This window comes from Malurus melanocephalus, unplaced genomic scaffold, assembly GCF_030028575.1.
Source record: "Malurus melanocephalus ecotype Western Australia unplaced genomic scaffold, MMel_1.1 scaffold_145, whole genome shotgun sequence".
Classification (NCBI taxonomy): domain Eukaryota; kingdom Metazoa; phylum Chordata; class Aves; order Passeriformes; family Maluridae; genus Malurus; species Malurus melanocephalus.
Window position 1 is genome coordinate 762686 of NW_026623377.1, and position 21665 is coordinate 784350.

Genomic DNA, 21665 nt, shown 5'->3' on the forward strand with positions numbered 1-21665 from the left:
AACCGATTTGCTAGAACAATGTATTTGCAAGAGGTTTGCTGCAATAACAACATTTCACTACAAATACAGTGTTTGTCTTTCACAAAATAGTTCCACTTCATTTTCTATAAGAGAGCCACCAATCCTTCGTGCCAGAATTTCATAAAATAAATAAATCAACTTCTATAATCCTTGCTGCTTTTACAGACAAATGTAATAAACTACAGGATGCAAAATTCTAGAAGCCTACTGGGATTTATTTTATTTTTTTTTCCTTGACAAGCTTTAAAGAGTAGCATTTCTGAGACATGCTCATGTGCTGTAAACCTAATCCTTAGCAATTTCCTCTTTTCTCAAATAACTCAAATATTTTATGAATAGGAAAGGATTTCCTTTATCAGACAGCACTTGTTAGGGGTTTTTTTCCTCCTATGTGGGTTCTTTTCAAGGAAATACACTTTGAAACGATTGGATGTCCTCAGGTAGACTTTCACAAGATACACTCCTAAGGAAACAGGTAAAACTTGACAAAGAAGAATGTGTCCTGCACTTTAAAGGCATTCAACTGGTGAGAGAATGGAGACCAAACCTGATAGGATCTACAACCAGCCAAGGGAGTCTTTCTTTTTCTAACTTGCTCACAGCAGAAAAAGTGCAACTTTTTCTTCTTAGTCTTTTATCTCTGTAAAAGATTTGGGTTTTTTTTTTGCAAACCACACACAGATTGATTTTTAAGTTTTGATAAGACAGTGAGGTCACATAGGCTTCTAATATTTTCTGTTCCTGTTCCTCTTCTCCCGAAAATGTGGGTGATGACCACCATTCCATCTGCAATAGAAAGTGTTGCCCTGTTCATAGAACAACCACACTTACATGCCTGTCTTCTGCAGCCAGGCCTATACCTCTKCCTCTGACTCCATCCTTTGGCTTCTGTAGTCTCAGTTGCTAAGCGTGTTAGTGCACACACACATACCTACAGTGATTTCAAGTAATCTTGTGGAAACAATGCCAACGCAATGGAAATCAAAGTATACTATAGCAATGATCCATCTGCTAAAAAAACCCTGATTTTTTTGCTACAGAAAGAGCAGTCTGAAATGCAGCTCTTAAAGAAAAAGCACACTGGTTCATATCACCTTCCTGCTAGCCCACATAATGGCTCTAGTCACAACTGTACCTTATCCCTCTGCTGCTGAGAGACACCCTTGATTTGCCTGCGAAGTGGGGAATAGGGCAATGTAAACACAACTACTCCATTATTTCTTGTTTATTCTGAAAGGACCAATAAAGGGATAAACAAAAATCTTGGCTGGAATAATAATGACAAAAAATAGTTAAGGTTTTTTTTTTTGACAGTTGCTTATCTTCAAGAAGTCTTAAGATAGTCTAAAACTCCCTCTTCAGCAAGAAGAGAAACTGCTTAAAATTTCTTTAAATTGACAAGCAACATTTAAGAAATTTATCAAGTTGAAACAATTTTCATTTCGCTACATATCCAGCTCCARACTAAATATTACAGAAGCACTGAAAATCTGAAGAAAATGCCCCATGAGGCACAGAAAACAATTAGTGGGCAAAAAAGGAGACATATTCAGTGCACCCCTCACCCTAGAAGTCCAAGCCAATTACAGTAGAAATAGTCAGTGATTCAGCACAAAGGTTCCTTGGCAGACTAGCAAGGAAAAGGCACAACTCCAGCTGGGTCACTCGGAGAAAAAAAAATGCAATAGTGCATCATAAGGGCAGGATTTGAGTTTGCAGCCCTTAAATAGGGGGATATTTAATTCACTTCATGTCATTCCTAACAGGACCTTCTTCATTTACATTTGCTCTCAAAACATAAGCCTAAAAATCATTTGTTATCACAGGGTCAAAAAATCCTGCAGCCATCTCTCCCATTGCTCAACACAAGGAAAGACGCATTTCTGGAGAGGCAGACTGATACTTCTGGGGAAAACAGACCGTAACCCAAAATTTAACCATCAGGGACTCTGTCATGCTTTTTCCTGAAAAAAAAAGGGGATAAAAATAGGAGTTTCACATRGTTGCTCTGAAGATATATTGAAGGAGTCTTGAACTTAATTGATCACAGAAATAATCAGAAAAGGAAGCTCAGGGGTTGTTTGGGGCTTATTTTTTTGTTTATCTTTTCCTGACAGGAGAGCCAAAAGTTTGATCATTGCCAGAGACAAGACGAGATGCAGACCTGCTATCTGCCATAGGCTGAGAAATCCAGGTTTTCAGTAGGCATGAACAATTTGTAAAATTTATCTTGAAAGAGCTATAGATTAGGAGAATTATAATGGAGAATATAAAATAGAGGAAGAAATCACAAAAATTGGAGAGAGTGCAAAGCTATGGAAGCACNAAAAAAAAAAAAAAAAAAAAAAAAAAAAGAGTGAAATTTTAGGGCCCAAAATACTAGAGAGAGCAGGAGGAGGAGAGGAGAGTTTGATATTAAAAGTGATGAAAAGGTAACAGACAAGCTAACCACTGAGATTCAGAAGAAATGCTGCTGGAGCAAGAAGATGGGAGAAATGAAGCAGAGTCATCACCTGCAGTTGAGGAAGTTCTTAAGTTCTTGTGATCACAAGAATTTTTCATGATGTGCTTAGCCAACTGTGGTTGGCMCGGTGAATAATGCAGTTAGGAACAGGAGTGAAATAACTGAGCTAAGGGACAGTGTGGTAGAGGCCAACAGCTGATTTGACAAAAGACATCAAAAAGAAAAAAGCTAATTTGGATTGTGTCTGAAAAAAAGTCAGCTGCATGGGCTTAAGCTTCATACAGAAAGAAAGGAAAGCAACTTCAAAATACATTCTCAGCCTCTGCAGTTATCCAAGAGGTGCTTCTAGAAATGAATTTACCTTAAGGCTGCAGACAGAAAAAAAAATATATTCTTTAAGAACATTTAAAAAACGTGTGTATTTATGATCTTATTTGCCTAAAAACAAAAAGTTGACATTAAAATAAATCTTTTAGTATTTAAAAAAAACCAAACCACAAAACAAACGCCATGTCTTCTTACCCTTCTAATAATAGAACCACAAAATAACACAATACAAATACTGTTCTTGTAAAACTATTGTCCTTACAGTGATACCAAYGGTGACACAAGTGTGAAGTTCATAAATTTTACGGTCCAGCTGGAAGAGTGTGTGCATGTATTACTGTTCCACAGCACTCATATAAAACATTTAGAGTATAATCATTTTAAGGTGATACTGTCAATATTTAAATAATGCTAGATCTCTTATTTTTTCAATACTATTGTTTCAGATAACACTTGGCAATTCTATAATTAAATGAAAATAAGGGATTTATTTCCTACTGCTCCAACATGGACTGCGTACAGAAAGCAAGTTTCACAAAAGCTTTCAGTTGAGTCTGTGGAATCTCCACCCTTCAGGTTTTCAAGGCTCAACAGACAAAGCCGTAAGCAACCTGGTCTGAATTCCTGCTCTGTCCAGTAGGATTCTGGGATGCAGAAGATCCAGTATCACAAATTTCAGTATTTATATCCTGGCACCCATCTTGGTAACAGGCCCCCAGTTAAGCAGTRTTCGTGACTGAGTTCGTGACTCACTCGAGCCAACAAGATTAAAGAACATGCAGAGGTAAATCTGGTATTTGAACAATTTAATTTTATGAGGGAGTTACAGTGGTAAACTCAGTATCTGACAGACGTCAGCTTTTACCCCMTTTTCTGTTTAATCTATTACATGAAATTGGTGAGGAAGTTAACTTAGAAATCTGAATTTTGTAATAGTTTATTATTAATAGCCCTATCTGTAATAGATTAAATAGGGAAATGGGGTAAAAGCTAACCAAAAAATATCCAGAGGATCACAAGCAGTCTCCATCAGTACTGTCTTCTGTATTGCTCTTATATAAGTATTGAACTTGTTTTTCACGTAAAAGATTTTAAACACGGTGTTAACTAGCTTTTAATAAGATTCAGTTCTACCTGTGTCCTGGTTCTGGTTAGGACAGGATTAATTTTTGCAGTCCCCTGTAAGGGGCATGGCTGGGAGCTGGATGTTATTCTATACCACCTCAGGCCATTGCCAGGGGCAGGGGAAAGGGACCCTATTCCAGGGAAAACGGGTTGCTTCTGGTTGAGAGAATGTGGAGAAGGGAGTTGTCTGCTGTTGTCTATTATTGGGGCTTTTTTTTCMATGAGAATAATTTCTTTCCTTATACCCTCTGTCATTAGCGTTGTTGCTGTTGTTGTTGTTACTGTTCCTTTTCTTCCTCATTGYCATTTCCAGTAAATTGTTCTAATCTCAACCTAGGATCTTTACCTTTTGTGCCTCAAATTGGAGGGAGAGAGCATGGTTTTAGTGGAGTATTAAATTGTAGATTACCATTCCCAAACCACAACAGCATGCAGCGTATAAGGTTAACTGACTGGGTTTCAAATTTATTTTTTCAATCAAATCCCTCATAAGGCTCCCCCTGCTTTCACTGTGGGAAAATAGAACATATGGCTTCAGATGTTCCAAGGTGTCAAGGTATGATCTTGAATTTCGAAAGGCTTATGGTCTGCAGTTCTTTCCCATTTGCATGGGGGAAAGCAGAGTGCGTGAAGCATCTTGTTAGTACTAAACTCTGTGATGTGAGGACCTTCTGGATGCCCCTGTCTCATCCTTCATTGTATGGTTTAAGCCTGTTCCAACAGACTTGGTTTCAATCAGGCCAGTAAGCAATGTCTAAAAATCAATTCACTTCTTAGAAGCACTTCAACCATGGCATGCAAAAACCAGTTCTTAAAAACTCACGTTTTAAATATACTAAATACCTGCAAACCTGAGAAAACAGAAACTTGTAACCCTTAAAAAAGGATAACTTTTCAAATTTCTGTCCGCCTATGGATGTACATTGCCCCTGCAATATGTCACAAACATTCAGCTCTCAATTGGAAGAACAATTCTCAGACAGCTCTTTGATAAAAATCCTTCAATCATTTGTAATGTTTTTTGACCAGTAAATAACTGAGCAGCTTCACTGAGCTATCCAATTCATATCATTTACAGCTGGAGAAAAATGAGGAGCAATCATTTTCTAGGGAAGCCAAAAAATTATACATTCTTGCAAACTAAATTAGATTTGGATTTTTTTGCCATTGGTTTGAGAAGATAAAGGATAACCTTTTCAACTTTTACTTTGGTTGGCATTGCATTTATATTTTCAAATGAAAGATCTTGAACACAGAACTTTGTGAGTGTTAATAAGTTTCAGTTCTATTGCTGATACGCTGAGACTAAATCCAGATGGAATTACTGAAGTATTGCTGTAGTTGGAATGTCTATGCAGAGTGTTTTAAAACAGCATTCAGTGGCACTTAATTTTTTTTTAATTATGTGGAGTCAAATTACACACCACTATGTAAAAACTTGTTAATCAGACTCTTGAGAAAGCATCTTTGCAGGTTTTGGGGTATTTTTATTTTGGTTTGGTTTGCTTTGGTTTGCTTTGGTTTGCTTTGGTTTGCTTTGCTTTGCTTTGCTTTGCTTTGCTTTGCTTTGCTTTGTTGGGTGTTTTTTAACAGAGTCTGGTGGGCAAAAGGGTAAATCTGCAACTTTGACATTTTCCTCTACAGTCTCCCTGCTGTCCTCCTGTGTGCACCAAACACCTTCACAGTCTCAGTGTCTGCAATAATGACAGGGCACAGACATGGGGAGGAGCTGGCAGCCAGGACTAGGCAGAAGCTCGTTCCTCATGTTGGTCCTGCACATACAGCTCTTCTCAAAGAGCACGAGGCAGAGCTACCTCATATATCAGCTACCTGCTTGTGCAATTACAATTGTTATCCAAATCCTGCATTTTGATCTGACAGATTGGATTAAATCTGGCCAGTGCATGGCATGTCTCAGCAAAGCTTCTCCACAGGCAGTGGAGCCCTTCTAATGAACAAACACGGCTATGTCCCAGCAGTGGTCAATTCTTATGCTACAATTCTTCCCCAATCACCACCAAGTGGTTTGGGAAGGAGAAAAGTTAAATAAGGGAAGCATAGTGGATCCATTGTATTGTGAAACTCCTGCCATTTTCCATCACTTTCTCATTAAAAATGGAACATTTGAAGGCATCTTCAGAGTGCATACTTATTTTGAGTTATTTTATTGTTTTTAAACCAGAGAAAGGCTCAGCTGAACTAAGAAGTGCACAGACAATTGGAAGAAAACTACCCTAAATCCAAAGAGTTTACAGACAGAAGTTTCTCTTCTGAACTGTGCAGCAGCAGAGTCTCAAAAATATGCCAAGAGATATCAAAATACATGTATTAAAATGAAAGGTGAAATAAACAAACAGAAAATGCTCAGTTTTTCTGCACAATCCAAGGTCTGTGTTAAACTCCTAGCAGACAGAACCTGCCCTTTGCACGTCACACTGTTCTTAAGAGATAGTTCTCTGTGAGAAGCTTATATTGTCAAATTACCCATGATGTACAGATGTGTACAGTCTTTCTCTCCTGTACCTTTACTACCAGAGGCAACTCAGGAGTTTGTCAGAAAACTAATCTTCATTGAGTAACTAAAATATTCATAATAAGAGCTGTGATCGTTTGCTGTATGCTGACTTGTACCGTTTCAATGCTTCTTCATGGTCTTTATCAATTTTTGCTCCTGTATCATGCTTAAGATCACAAACTCCATGGGGAAGAGGCCATTTGATTATTCCGTTTTGTGTATGCTGAGGGAACAGCACATATGGGGATCTGTTCTCCAAATATATATGTTACAATAAATAGTTTAGAAATTCATTACCACCACTAATTTATCTTATACAGAATTCAGATTTCTAAGTTAACTTCCTCACCGATTTCATGTTATAGATTAAATAGAAATGTTTCATCTAACTGTATTTAAGAAAAGCCAGAAGCTTTGAAGGGCTTAAGTAATGAGCAAAAATATAAACCAGAGAATCTTCTTATTGTATTGTACAAATAAACTGACACATTACAAGAATCATCCATCTTCCATTAAGAACAGATATTTAGAGCTTCTGTTTTAAGCTTTCTACCTTTTAGGAACTCATAGCAAATTAAAAGTATAATTTCTATAACCATCTTTATGTTGGACATTAAAGAACTAATGCTTGAAAGAAGTAATACCTTGAACTAAAAATTATGGTGTTTTTCCAAGAACAGAAGAAGCCAAAAGTACCAATTATGGTCCTCTAGTTTAAACAAGATACCACCTTATTCTGATCAGACAACCCAAATGTATGCACAAAACTACCCTGTAACAGTTACAGTGAGTGTCAGTAATTCTGATTTCCACATATTAAAAATGTATGTAACTTAGTTAACAATGCATACTGTACAATTAATTGTTTGCCTAGTAAAAATTTGTAATATGAGGGAAAAATAATATTTCTCAGCTGTGGCGCTGGCTGTGGTTTTAGTTTGTTTTGCTTTTCCATTAGGAATCTGGTATTTGTGGCTGACATTTTTATTGCATTAATGGCAGGAAACAATATGAAAAGAATGCAGACAGAAGTCAAAAACATTAGCAGAAACATTTAGACCCATTGCAGGAACATTCTAATTATGATGGTGAATAACAGACATGTAGCAGAAAAAGCCAGGTTCAGTAAGTGTTTGTGGAATAAGCTTCACTCTTTAAATTTGAGTTTCACGTCTAAAAAGTTGAAGAATTGCAAAATGTTAGTGAATCCTTGTTCTTCACTGTATTAGATATGGGTCCCTTCAGTTCTGCAAAACTACAATAGCTTTAGACAGCAAAAAAATTAAAACGTAATCTAAGTTGTATCATCACACAGCTTCCCTGAAAATCTGATTATCAAAAAACACCTAGGGCTCAGTCTTCAATTTAAGGTGCCATTGTCTGCTTCAAGTTGTTTGTCTTTGAGAAGACAATCTGAGTTCCTGCATTTGCAGTTAAAGGCTGAGGCATGATGAAAATTTGGGGTCAATGTGTCATGCTCCATTTGTGAGAAGCACAGTATATTCTGTGCTAATTGCATTTACTCATTGCCATATTTACTTTCATTAAAAAACAACAACAAAAACATTGCTTTAGTTTTACTCAACGATACAACAGATCTTGCCATTTGCTGAGAAACTGAACATGCAAAAAAATCCTTATCACATAATTTATGTACAACTGGAGATGCATCTAGCTTTGCCTTATTAAATGAGGACCAGATCTAACCACCAGTGAAGTTAACAGAAGACTTCCCCTTACACTTCAGCAGGCATTGGATTAAAGCATTGTTTTTTGGTGAGTCACAATTTGTTACAGCTGTCATTTTATCAGTGTTGCAGACCTTATTTGTGCATTTCAGTGCATGCTTTCAAGGACGGCTTTTTTTTTTTTTTTTTCTGAAGACAACTAAATGTGAAACGTATTGAACTAAAGACAATTTAGTTCAGCTGCAAAGGTTAGCAGCTAAACTCTGCACAGTGGCTGCAGTTGGGTCCTACAAACATGTAGAAGTGATTGGCTGTACCTATTGACTAGTCCCTGAGGTTCAAGGGGACTACTCACTTTGGGAGTTCTTGATGAGCATGGCTGTTCGCAGGATCAAGCTATGAAGCAGAAAGAAAACATCTCCTTGGAGGGAGCTACCAAACAGAAAATACATGAGGGGTAAGGAACAAAGAGATATTTCAAGATGAGGTACTGCACTGAGAATAGATGAGTCATGGAAAAGATGCTAAGTGATTCATTAATAACAGAAGCTTAGCCAATAAAGAATGTACAAGTATGAAACTAATGACTGTGCTTTTACAATACTACCAAACTATTTGCTTTTGTAAACTTAACATAGGAAAAATTTTCTCCCATTGTGAAAATTTATTATGCAATTAGTTGTCACTTTAATAAACTATATGCATAGCTGTGATAACGGTTGCTCAAAATACTAAGGACTTTACAGTTTTTGTTTTAAAAAAGAAAAACACTAGGAACTTCAACTCCTGCCAATTTTTCCTCCCTGCCAAGTCCTATTAACATAAATGAACAGTTTATTTTAAGAAATGCCTGATAAATTACTGGACACAATCGGTAATGAGGGTACTGTCAGCAAAGGAGAATCATTTCCAAAATTTACTTGGCACAAATGAGTAGTTGACTAGCTCACAATCATGTTACATGGCCTGAGGCCCTGTTTTATTCCATAAATCTGCCTGACTCCTGCAGGGTGAAAATTAGTGATTCTACAGAAAAGGTAACTGGGCAAACCTGTTCTGTTTGTGCATTTTCTCCTTTTTAAGAACAATTAACACATTCAAACTATAGTACTATTTCTACAGCTTCCTCTTTTTTGGCATATTGAAGGTCCAACTTAAAGTTACTGTCATAGGTTGTATGTTAAAATTGCACACTTTTTTTTCCTCACAAATTACAAGAACCAAAAACATAAAGAAAAGAATTATACCATTTCTTAAGAAAAAAATAGAGGCATGAGTCTGTCATGCTTCAATTAATCTCAGCATCGGTGTGTTATCTAACAAATCAATTCTCTTTCCTTTTTAGAATATAGTTTCAAAACTAGAGAGGAATCCCTTGGCATGGATTATTGTGTCAATTAGCAACTGAAGCCAATAATCATTCATCATCTCTTCTAAAGAATCCCTGGTAAAAGTCCCTAAATACTTAAGCATCATTGCTATGGAATTCATTACATTAAAGCAGGGAGAAAACCTTTCATAGAAATAATTTAAGATAATAAGTTTTTTTTAAAAAGGCCTAAGAAAACATTTATGTTCTGCTCTCCCTCCACTGCAAATTACTTCCAATTGTTATTCCTTTCTTAAAAAAAAATCGATTGTTAATGCTTTGCCCAGTTATTCTTCCAAGTCCTAAATGATGGTTTTCCCACACTCCCTTGCAGACCACTTGACTAGTTCAAGTTTTTTTTTATTCCAATTTTCAAGATATTTCTAATATAACTTAATCTGCATATACTTTGTGTATCATCTGCCAAATTCCAAAACATCTAACAATAACATCTAACAATATGTACAGTTAAACATCCATATCCAAATACAATGTCTGCACAATATGAGCATGCAGGCAGTCTGTATAAAGATGAAGAAAAAAGGTCCCAAAGCCTTGTGAAGTTTCACAGGAAAAGAATGTACACCAACAGCCTCCCAGAGGTCTGATGTGAGCCCCCCTCTGCTCGTCCGTGCACAACCGTGGTGTTGCCGGTGAGATGTTTCACTACCTGCCTTTCAACCAGGCAGCAAAAGGACTGGAGAGCTAAGAAATCACCCTGAGTACGGGACAGTGCAGTGCAGCTCACTTCTGGGGCTGAACCAACATCCTGGCAGACAGATCTATGATAAAAGTTCTCCATGACACAACTAAAAATATACATAACTACTGCTAAATCCAGAGTGGACTAACAGTCATGACACTTCAAGGCTTTTGTTTCAGTTGTGAGATGACTGTGACAAAACCAGTCTAAAATAAGGTTTGCAAGGATGGTTTTTCTTCTCTGGGAGAAGGATTTTAGCCATGGTAAAGTTCTCATATCAAGAAACATATGCACATTAAAATGTAGCCTGACATTCCAGAAAAGTTTGTTTCTGTATAAGTGTAACTGTGTGAAACAGCAAGAAATTACGTACTCAGAGACTCTAAAATGTCTCAAGCTTTCTCACTTTTCCAAGTTGATTCCAGGCAGCTTCCATAGCGAAATGCTTCTTTCTGCAGAGTGAGGTTCTGAGCACAAAACTTTACTTAATCTTTGTAAAGCACATAGCATACACTTTCTCAGAGCACTGGGGACCAGCAGAACAAACCTGCCAGGTCAGACACCTTCTTGGAAGGCTGCACCTCCTGTGTCAAGCCCAGGCTTTGACATCAAAAGAGAGAAATATTTTTCACTTTTTGGGTTTTATCCTGATGTTGCAAAGGGTACAGGGGATAAGCAGAAGAAAATTTGAAGAGTTTTAAAAGATTTTTTTTCTTAGCTTTATGCAAGACTCTACAAACAGCTTACATGTACACCATAATGGAATGGAGCATCTGCACCACACCAGGACTGCATTCTCCGGCAGATACAACTGTACAGTCACCAGTTCTGACCACAGAACACCTTCAGAAAAACCTGCAAAACAATTATGCTGAAACTCAATGAATCAAGAGTGCAACTTAATATTGCCATTGTCATGGCCATGTATTTTTATTTTACTTTAGCTTCAAGCAAATGAAAACAACTTTTGAAAGAAATGTGATTTTGAGCTTCTGTTGGCATCTAGATTAACTAACTTCTTGTTTTTACTTCCCTTTATATTGCTTATTTACTCTGATTTGGATTTTGATTTTGTGTGAGTGCTATCTTCCGATTTCCCTCTGCTACTAACATCAGCATTTAGTTTCTATTATTTCTGCAAGTGGACATTAATTGGCTGAACCAGACCTGTTTATCTACACAACAGTATCAAATCATCAACTCTTTTACTGATTTTTTACTAGTTCATTGTAGTATGTTTTGTTTCTTTTTGGTACCGTAGACTTGGTTTATCTGTGCCAAGGTAAAAATTAGAAAGGAAGATGGTAGAGGGAAGGGAAAGAGATGCAGGAATGTGAAAGCTGAACAATGCAAAGTGATAACTACTCACCAGTACTGGACTTGTTCACAAGCTCTTCATTGCCAAATTGACTCTCCTGTTGCAGTTTGAGCATCTAGTCTAATGTGATCTATTTTGTGCTAAGTTTGAAGTCTATTGCCAAGCATCCTAAGTTTTCAGACACTCTGGTACTCAGGCTTTGCAAAATATGTTTTCAGAGCCCTAGCTCCTGTTACCATCTTGGCTCACGTCCTCCAACAAACCTTGTAGTAGCTGCAGCAGAGAACATGTCTATCGATTTTATTTTATTTTTCTTTGTTTTCTTTGGATTTTTACCAGGCTTGATATTCCATGAAGCTGTAAAATCTCCTGTGGTCAGTCAGAAGCCCAAGAACCTCAGATTGCTATTTCTTTGCTCCTATCTGGGCATACATTCTTGATTGACATTTCRTTCAGGTCTGTATCAGTAGGTCTGAAGTATAATTGAGGCATACTATAGCACCCTCTAASGCTTCTAGGATTGCTGTTAGATCGCCTTCAAAAACAACTGTTTTGAATGTATAGCTCATTCCCCACAGACTACAACAGAGTAACTTCTTGTGATAAGTGTCCCTTCAGACTGCCATGGTTGGTACAAAAGCTAATTTACTACTGCCTGCTCTTCTGGGGGCTGTGTGAAGCCAACCACTGGAAATGCAGTTTTTCTCTTATAAAATGATGCCTAGTATTCTGGAAGGCATGTCCTGCGGAGTGTATCTACCATTTGCAGACATTTTCTTGGGAAGAACCTTATTTTCATGTTATACTGCTACAGTGTTACAAAGAAACAGAGTCCAAACCCACAGTTTTCTCCAAGTTCCTCCTAGCAGATTTTGGGCCAGTGCTGAAAGGCAAATTGAGGGAACTGCATTCCAGAAAGCATGGCTCTGTGTTTCCTTTTTATTTCCTGCCTTTAAGAAAATGTCCTGGGCTGCTTGGTGTGCATTAGCACTGCTCCTAACCTCCCTCACGATAAAATAATTTTTCCTTAGCTACCCTATAGAGTCTTAGGAACAGTACCTCCTCACTGTTTTAAAGATCTCAGATAATTCCAGAAAAAAAGAATCACTTAGTCTATTGGACTGCATTCATTTTGAGTGCTTTCCTAATTGTTCTGACTTTCCCAGGATCTTGCTGACATCTCTCTAGATGTCAACTAACAGGGAAAAGGTTTTCTCAAGTTCTACATGTCTACATTCAGCTTCATATTTTGCTYATTACATAGTGACATTGACTGTCTCTCTTGTCAGATCATTAATTTTTAATAGCTCTGTCATCAGCTTCAAGCCACATGTCTGGGAATCCTTCCCAGCTCCAATTTACATTGCAATACCTTAGAAGTTGGGCATAGGTCGAAAGCATTTACACCAGGCCATTATCTTCCAAAAGGTGTAGCCAGTGTTGTCACATGGCTCATATCACTGAGTGGTAAAACTCAGTCCCAGCCTGACAAACAGTGATGTTAAATGGATAATAGCATTTAGAACCTATTGTCCATTAGTGCTGATATACAGACATACAATGATACATTTTGGGGTTTGGCTAGATGAATATCCTCAGTTTACTCCAAATATTCCTCAGTAATAATTAGGCATCTGAGCCATCCCCTGAAAATTTCAATAGATATAATGATGTAATTTCTTATAGAGTTATCAACTTTTTGTTATTAATCTGCCATTATGAAAAACTGGATTTTAGTCATCTCACTATATTGAGGCTTATTTCTGACTGCCACTTCATTTTTGTGTGTCTGTTTTCTCGAAGTACGATCTTATGTTTTCTGAAAAGGAGAACACACACAGAGAACACTTTCATCTATCATGCTCAGGAAATTAATACCTTGCATATGTAACACCTCTTAATTGTCAGACTTGTTCTCCAAGTCTGGATGCATTTGCTCTTTGTCTTCAAATACTTGCATCATGAACTCTATTTCTCCAGATTAAGGTTGTCACCAACCAGCTTGGTGGGATTAGATTGCTGATGGGTTCACCATCCAACTGGAATCAATTTATTATACCTGATAGAACAGTTCTGAGAATAAACCAAATAGCTGGCATCCTTCTTCTGCATCCTTCTGTGAAATTAATTCATCTGGATTTACACAAGACAACCRGAGGAAATCTTTCTTTAAAGAAAGATTTTTCCACACCTATATTTCCTGAGCTGTAACTCAGTGGACAGAGTCTTGCCATGCTATCTGCTTTTTAGAAGTTTTTGCTAGGAACCAGACAGGTTTTTTACTATCTTATGTGTTTTTCCATTCAATACAGACCCTGCAATACAACACTTATATTTCCATCCAATCTGTCTCTATCCTGCTTCGTAATTTCCTTAAGTTTGTCCCTGTTATGCAGTGATAACACTGTTTTGCTCCTTTTGCTTTTCAACTGCCAGTTGCCATTTGAAGAAATTTCCGTTTCTTTCAGCAGTATTTCCTATATGTTGGAATCATTTGCCCTATATATGTTTCTGTCTATCATTAACTACTCCTTTACATCTCCAAAAGTACATGTGGATTCCAGATTATGTGGCAGTGAGACAGGCATATATTGCCCCTTTTGTTTCTTGGGTTCAGATAAAGACACAGTCACATTCCTTCTAGGGTCGCACTGTATCAAATACTTTTATTAGCTGCTGCAATGTTTTAGGTATTATTTGTAACCAGTATGTCTCATTCACTTCTCTTTCTCACCAAAAATGACCGTAGAAATGTTTTATTATACTTTTCTCATCATTACACTCCCCAGTCAATGCTTTATGCACTATACATTAGTACTGTTATGCTTGAATAAGGATTTTTTATGGGAATTCTGCTTTGTTAGCAGACCTAGAGTCTCATGGCTGTTCATTGCCTCATGGCTTCTTCCTTTTTCTCATTAAAGCTCTTGCTTTGTCTTTCAGTAATGCTTTATTCTTGTTGTCAGTCTCACCCCATTGACTGTTCCATCACACCGTTCTTTACTGCTTAAGGGGTTCAGAGAGTGCCCCACATCTGAGAAGTCCTGGGTACTCTATTAAATTACCTGCAGAGATCATTCAATTGCCATTAACATCCCAGCCACAAGCACATGAACTAGCTCTTTGGTGACTTCTCCAAGTCCCCTTTTCCTCTTAAGGTCAGTGCTTCTCTCTGCCAGCTCCATGTCTTGCTCAGCAAGGATAAACTTTTGAGAAGAACAGAAAATAAGAATCTAATGAGTTTCACGATGCTGGTAAGTACAACACACCCTGCCTCACAATTAGGGCTATCTTTATTCCATGGTAGCACCCCATTCTCTCTTAAGAAGTAGTCCAACAATTTATTTTAAACTGTTGCTGAGAAAAATGTTTTAATACTTATACAAAGCACTAAAAGCTTTTTCTAAGACAAACTGTAGAAGAATATCTCCCCTGAAACAATAAAAGAGAGATTGTGCCATTCAGGACCTTTTAAACACTGCAGCCAGAACCAAGGTTCTTGTTGTCAGTCTCACCCCACTAACTAAATAATAAAAGAGAAACAATAAAAGAGAGATTGTGCCATTCAGGACCTTTTGAACACAGCAGCCAGAACCAAGGGGTGAAACCAATGCACAATATCCCTGACTGATGACAACCCCTAGGACAAGCAGAATAAGAAGGGTGGGGGGGAATCCCCCAAAAATTGCTTTCTTTTTCAGCTATTTGTGCATGAGCTATTCTGCCTGCCCTGTAATTTCTATGCCCTCCAAGCCTCCCCAGGATTATGAATACCTATTGTTGACTTAATTGGCAGAATAACAAGAAACATCTGCCAAACAAACCCAGTTCCTTAACCTCTGATGGTCTTCGACACATTGTGACTGTGAGAGAAAAAATAATGCATTTGGTCTTTATGAAAAAGCCTGGAGCAGATCATTCCGTAGTTCATGGAGACGCTCCCAGTATACATTAGAGAACCAATATACAACTTCACAAAGGCTGTCTTGTTGTCAGGTGCCCATCCAATGTGGCCTGTGGAATGTATCCAAAATACTGATGCCAGACTGGAAGGGTAGAATTGAATTGATGAAATAAAAGGGYCTGTTTTCCTAGAAAATAAGTTTGGAGAGAGGTGGGTGGACACACAGGTAGACAGTAGACATAAGGAAGATGTAAATGCAGAGATTTWAAAAAAAGAATAGAACAAAATGGGATAGTTGAATCAGAAGGGACCTACAGATAGCATCCAGTCTAACAGCCTCACCACTTTAGCTGTCTAGTGGAGGGTTGGATCTGCTGGTTGTGGCTATGTGTAGCAGGCTCCAAAAAGCTACTGATGGGTAGAAGCCTCATTAAAACATCCCTCAGGCTCTACCCTTCAAGCTTTGCTGTCATCAATTGTAGAAAACAAGGAAGTTCATGGTCAGATCTTTTGGATTTAGATTTCAGAAAACTATGATGAAATGTAGGTTTTATTGTCCACATCATATTCTGGATTTCATGGCACTCATGAGGCAGAAGAAGCTGTCTCATGGTATGGTTCTACAGACCTCACCACCAGCTGGAACTCTGACAGAAGAGACACCACTGGTACCCACAAACACTCCTTGCATGAAGAACTGAAAGCTAGAAATAGCTACTGCCATGTCAGGTGGAGTGCCATGAGTTTCTGCTCCATTTTAGAACCACCAGAGTAGGAAAATGCTCCTGGAGGCACAAGTAGATTATAGAGTGACTGTAAGCCATGAATGTAAGAGAGACAAATGCATTCTTGTGTGTCAGGAAAGATATTTCCATAGGAAAAGCAAGCACTCAGCAAAGCCCTGATGAGGGCTCACCTGCTCCACTAGGGATATTTCTTATTTTCCAGGTTCAAGAAAGATAACTTCCATCTGGAGTAAATGCAGGCAAAGACTAAGCAGTTTGACTTAGGGCCTACAGAAGAAAATGACAATTGGAAGGAGCAATAAAAATGCTTGGAGGATATTTCAAGATAGGAATTTCTTGAAATTCGAAGAAGGATTCCTTCCTTCAAGGAAGGAAGAAAGAGCTATTGAAATGCAAGGAAAAATATGATAAAGAACACAAAATCATTTGGGACTTCTTTCCAAGGAGACAACCTCATCATAAACAGTGCAGCAGTAAATGTTCCTTGGTGAATTGGTAAAGAAATCATGCATTCTATTTAAATCTCTGCGTGCCCAGAGAACCTGCCTTTCATCTGCCCCTGCCTTTCATCTCTGGCATCATCACAATAAAAAAATATTTATACATTATATAAATGCCCRTATTTACATAGACTGAAGTTACATACTAATTCTGGCACCAAGGTAAAAAATGACAAGAACAGTACCTTCCTTAGTCTTTCATTGCATCAAATCTTAAATGCTAAAGGCAAAGAAGATTTGACAGGGTAATAGCTAAGATCTTCCCATAAAACAAGGTAAGCAAATAATTCTTAGAAAGGTAAAAGGCAGAAATTAATTCTGAAAGTGTTACCCTGTGGCTGAAGGGTGTTTTGCACCATTTATAAGCATGGCCAATGCTTCTGTTTAACAGAGGAGCTGTGCAGCTTAGTTTCAGTGGGACAAGGGGATGTGAGGCCATAGCAGCAATGGGCTCTAATCCCTCTTTATGACAGACATCTTCATCAGAGGACAAACCCTTCAGGGGATGAGATGACCCACCAAGCCCTGGAGGTGCCCGAGGCTGTTAGGCCTTTTCAGCTGGATAGCAGTAGAGAGACAAAAGGAATACTTTGAACACTGCACAGCTTGCTGTCCTCATCCCATGGGGAAGCTAGGATAGCAGGTATATGAAATGGGATATAAAGATTCTGCCAGGGGTCCCAGTGCTTTGAAGCACCCACTACAGCCATGTCAGACATGGGAAGGATTTTTTTTCCCTAAGGTAGGTCAGACCAAGGGCATTTGGCCACTCTTGGAAGCCCCTGGGATGGCTCCAATTAGAGCAGATTAGGGTTTGGGCAGCTCCTGGTGGGTGTGACCAGCCTGTGGCCCAGGGTGGTGACAGATTTCACTCATGTGCTCAGGAAATGGCCAATAACCAGCACTGRGGTCAGGAAGGACTCTTCTCCTAGAGCAGACTGGAACTGTTCAGTTCCTTTAGGCTGGATTGCTGCCTGTTGCTCATGCTCCATGAAGATGGTTTCTCATCCCTGGAGCTTGGGGGAAAATGGGTTTTTTTTACCCATGGTGGATTAGCATTAGTGTCCCTGGGATTTATTTTACTGTCCTCTGCAGCACTGAGCATGGCCTGTTGTCAGGGCTTGTTTGGGTCACTTTGGCCAAGTACTGCTGGCCATGCTCCACAAAGGTGGCCTTCAAGCCCCTTCTCTGATGAATGAAGCTTTCTAGACTCCCAGGGCAAGCCTCAAGAGGGGATCACAGGGGTTTGCAACCATTCATTTGATGAGTACACCCTTGCTTCAGGAAGAAAAATAGAATGGAATGGGATAAAAAGAATTGAATATATTCAGTTGGAAGGGACCTACGGTGATCCTTTAGTCACACTGCCTGACACTTCAGAGCTGATAAAAGTTAAAGCATGGCTTAAGGCACTCTGACAGGCTTGGGACACTAACCAGCTCTCCAGGAGGCCTGTTTCAGGTTTTGGTCACCTTCTGGGCAAAGAAAAGTTTCATCACGTTAAGTCTGAACTTGAATGGATGCAAATTTCAGCCATTCCCCATGCATGCTGGCACTGGGAGTGGAAGAAGAGCTCAGCACCTCCCTCTTCGCTTTCCCTCCTCAGGAAGCTGTAGCAAGTAGTGAGGTCACCCCTCAGCCTCCTCCTCTCTAAACCAGGCAAGCCCAGTGCCCTCAGCACCCAAGGATGAGGTTTGCTCTCCTGGCTGCCAGGGCACACACGCTGTTGATCTCATTGAGCTTCCTGCCAACCAGCACTCCCAGACCCCTTTTTGCAGGGCTGCTCTCCAGCCACTCCTCTCCCAGTTCAGTTTCACGTCTGGAATGACTCCATCCCAGGTGCAGAACCTGGCATCTGATCAGTCTTGTTTTGCTTCATGTCACTGGTGTTCTCACAATTCTCCGATCTCTCCAGATCCCTCCGCAAGGCCTTCTCTCCCACAGTGGAGTGGGCAGCACATCCCAGTCTAGAGTAATCACCAAATTTATTCAGTGTGCATCACCTCCAGCCTCCAGATCACTGATGAAAAGGTTGAACAAAACTGACCCTAGAGTTGAGCCCTGAGGATCACCACTGGTAACTGGTCACTTGACAGATGTTGCCCTGTTCATTTTAACCCTTTGAACACCACCCTTCAACCTGTCCTTCACCCAGTCCACATATGTTAATGTTAGTCTACACAAGAAAGTAAGGTACACTCAAGGGATAACACACCTTCATATTAAATTACTTAATTCTCTCTAATCCAAATGGACAGTGCAAATGGCACTCTCAGCATATTCTGTTGTGCAGGATCTCCTTTAGTATACTATATATTAAGAGTGTATGTGGCCACATTATAGACGCCTGGGACATATTAAATTACTGAAAAAAATATGCCAAGGAAACTAGGGTGGATGTGGAGGCAGTAAGTTATAATACACAACATTAGAAAAATATGGACAAAACATATGTTTAAACTTACTTACTTTTTTACATACAAATTTCAGCATCATATAGATAACATAAACACAGTGCCAACATGTATGGCTTAAATCCATCTTTTAAGCCTTTGAAACAGAAGTACAAAAAATAAACACTAATTGGATAGTTTTTCTCTTTTTTTCTTTTTTTTTTGTCAATAGATGCAATAGTGTTCAAAAAGATAATTTATGTCACGGCCTGTAAGATGAGCAGTTACACAAGAGTGTACTCTGGTGCATGTCTTAGCAATCTGCCTTTTTTCCTATTAGCTGTTTCCTATAGCTCCCATACAGCTACATAGATGTGAATCCATTTGATCACCTGCCATTTTATTGTAGGCTGAATGTTAACAGTGAAAGACCACTTGCTAGTGAACTTTATATCCATTACATCTTTAAGTTCAGGGCAAAATTGTTTTCTCAATCAGCATGTCTCATTATATTCACAGTTGCAGTACTTAGGAAAAGCTGGGAATATGAGACCTGTGGAAGAAGCCAATGTATAATCAAAAGTCCTAGGTCTTTCAAAGGCCGAGGTGTACACCAATGATATCTGCAGTCAGAAATAACTCTGCAATTAAATATAATCACATTCCTGCCTGAATAGGTGCCRTAGGTATTAACTAGCTAAAAGCAGCGAGGAAGTGGAAATCGGCTATTATCCCAGTATGACGAGCAAACCAAAACGCAGTGGTTCTTCCCTGAAGTGGTGGTTCAAACATCCCCATCACTAGGAGTGAATTTCTTTCTTTTTGCAAGATAGGAGGTGGCAATGGTTATGTTATTAAAATATGAAACTAAATCTCGAACTACTAAAAACTCTTCTGTTAAAGACATGAAGCAGTAGAAGACAGAAATCTCCTAAATTATGATTGAGCTTTCAATCTCTTGGCTTTTTGAAGACCCTCTACAAATGGATCCTTTAAATATTTCTGTGCAATTATAGTCAGTATATTACATGAATTGGAATGCTTAAAATTTGTTTTGCATATATTAGATTCCATATTTTACAGTACATTTCTCTTGACTACTTAGACTAAATTTAGAAAAATTATATGAAAAATCTCCAAATAGAGTCTTCAAAAATGAGCAGRCCTCCTCTATTGAAGACATGTTTTACTGTAAATAAGACAACATTTGTTTCATTCATTCATCCTGAGTTTAAAAATTATCCACAATTGACTAAGGCATTTAAAATCAACAATGTATTCACAGCAAATCATCAGAGCATATAAGTTCCCTAAACATTTTTTCCTGTCTTTCAAATTCTTTTTTCATGGATATTAAAGATAAGTATAATTACATGTAAACACTGTTCAAAGGTGAGCAGGTAAAAATTCAGTACAATACCGAGCTTTCTTTTCAATTACAATAATTTTCTCTATACAAGACTTTGTTAATAAATAAGGAAAAAAATAAATACTAAACAAAAATATTCAGATTTCTGAATTTTCTGGATCACCTTTACTTATAAATTATATGCATAGTAATGACCCAATTCTTTTCTCACTGCAATTCAACAGCAAGCCTCCTTGGGTTGTCAGCTTCTAGAAGAGTTTATAATATATTCACATATACAAGTATATCAGATAATTATGTTATTGAAGTATATTACTATATTTTATTGGTGTCCAGTACAAGATTAAATTCCAAGAGTAAGATAAGGTTTTAAACTTGCAGCTTCTAAATACAATTAAACATGTTGGTTCATGCCTGTGTACACTTGGGGAAAAGAATACCAATCTATGAAAACACCTGAAAATGATAAGTATATGCTATGCCTCAAAATATAGCAACTGCTATATTACATAGCATACTTAAAAAACAAACAAACAAAAAAAAAACACCAAAAAACAAACCAAACACAAATATAAAAAATGTAGAAGTAAAAAAGTAAATACTCATTCATGGAAATGGTAACATTGCCTTGTGGACATTTTTGGTGGGTGATGCTGCTTAAAGTGGTGAGCCACCTAGCAGTGAGAATCTAAAAGCCATATTAAAGTAGTAAACCAGGTATTGCTTGCTTTCTTAAAGTCAGCTGGAAGGAAAATTCTAAGTATCACCACACTAGCAAACATTTAGAAAAGATTGAAATCTGTCAGAACAATAACTCTTAAAAGGTGAATGGCTTAACTGGAAGACACCAAGGGTTTTCTTTTCACTTCTGAGCCACTTCCTGAATTTATCCCGTTTTCCTCCAGTGGGTTTCTCCACCACATGTTTCTTACAAAAGCACTTCAAGGATAAGTGGTCTCTTCCAATCTAACAYTGACATGCAGCCATGTCAAAGCTGCACTTTCCCCATGTATTCTCACAATATTTTATAGACAGTTAAACCTAGAGCATGGTACCAGAACCTACAAGGAGCAAAAGGACAGGTCAGCATTCTCTGATATTCATTCCCTAGCAAATCCAAGCAAAAATGAGGAGTAGAAAAATAAGCTATTAACCTCAACATTCAGTTTTGAGATGAAACAACCACTAAATCATAGTGGAGACATTGATTTGTGAGTAGTAAG

General features: G+C 38.2%; 1 protein-coding gene across 10 annotated transcripts in view; it reads right to left on the reverse strand.

Annotated features, from left to right (window-relative positions):
* SUGCT (succinyl-CoA:glutarate-CoA transferase) overlaps window positions 1-21665 on the reverse strand; it is a 323333-nt gene that overhangs the window by 22961 nt on the left and 278707 nt on the right. Inside the window, exon 15 of one of the 10 annotated variants that reach the window (XM_057371351.1) lies at window positions 14460-14736. The exons of 8 other annotated variants lie outside the window; for them this stretch is intronic. In XM_057371351.1, the coding sequence (XP_057227334.1) occupies window positions 14646-14736 (91 nt within the window). In that variant the 3' untranslated portion in view covers window positions 14460-14645. Of the gene's footprint in view, window positions 1-14459; window positions 14737-21665 lie in introns of those variants that run through there. One more of the 10 variants, XM_057371360.1, reaches the window with a different exon arrangement.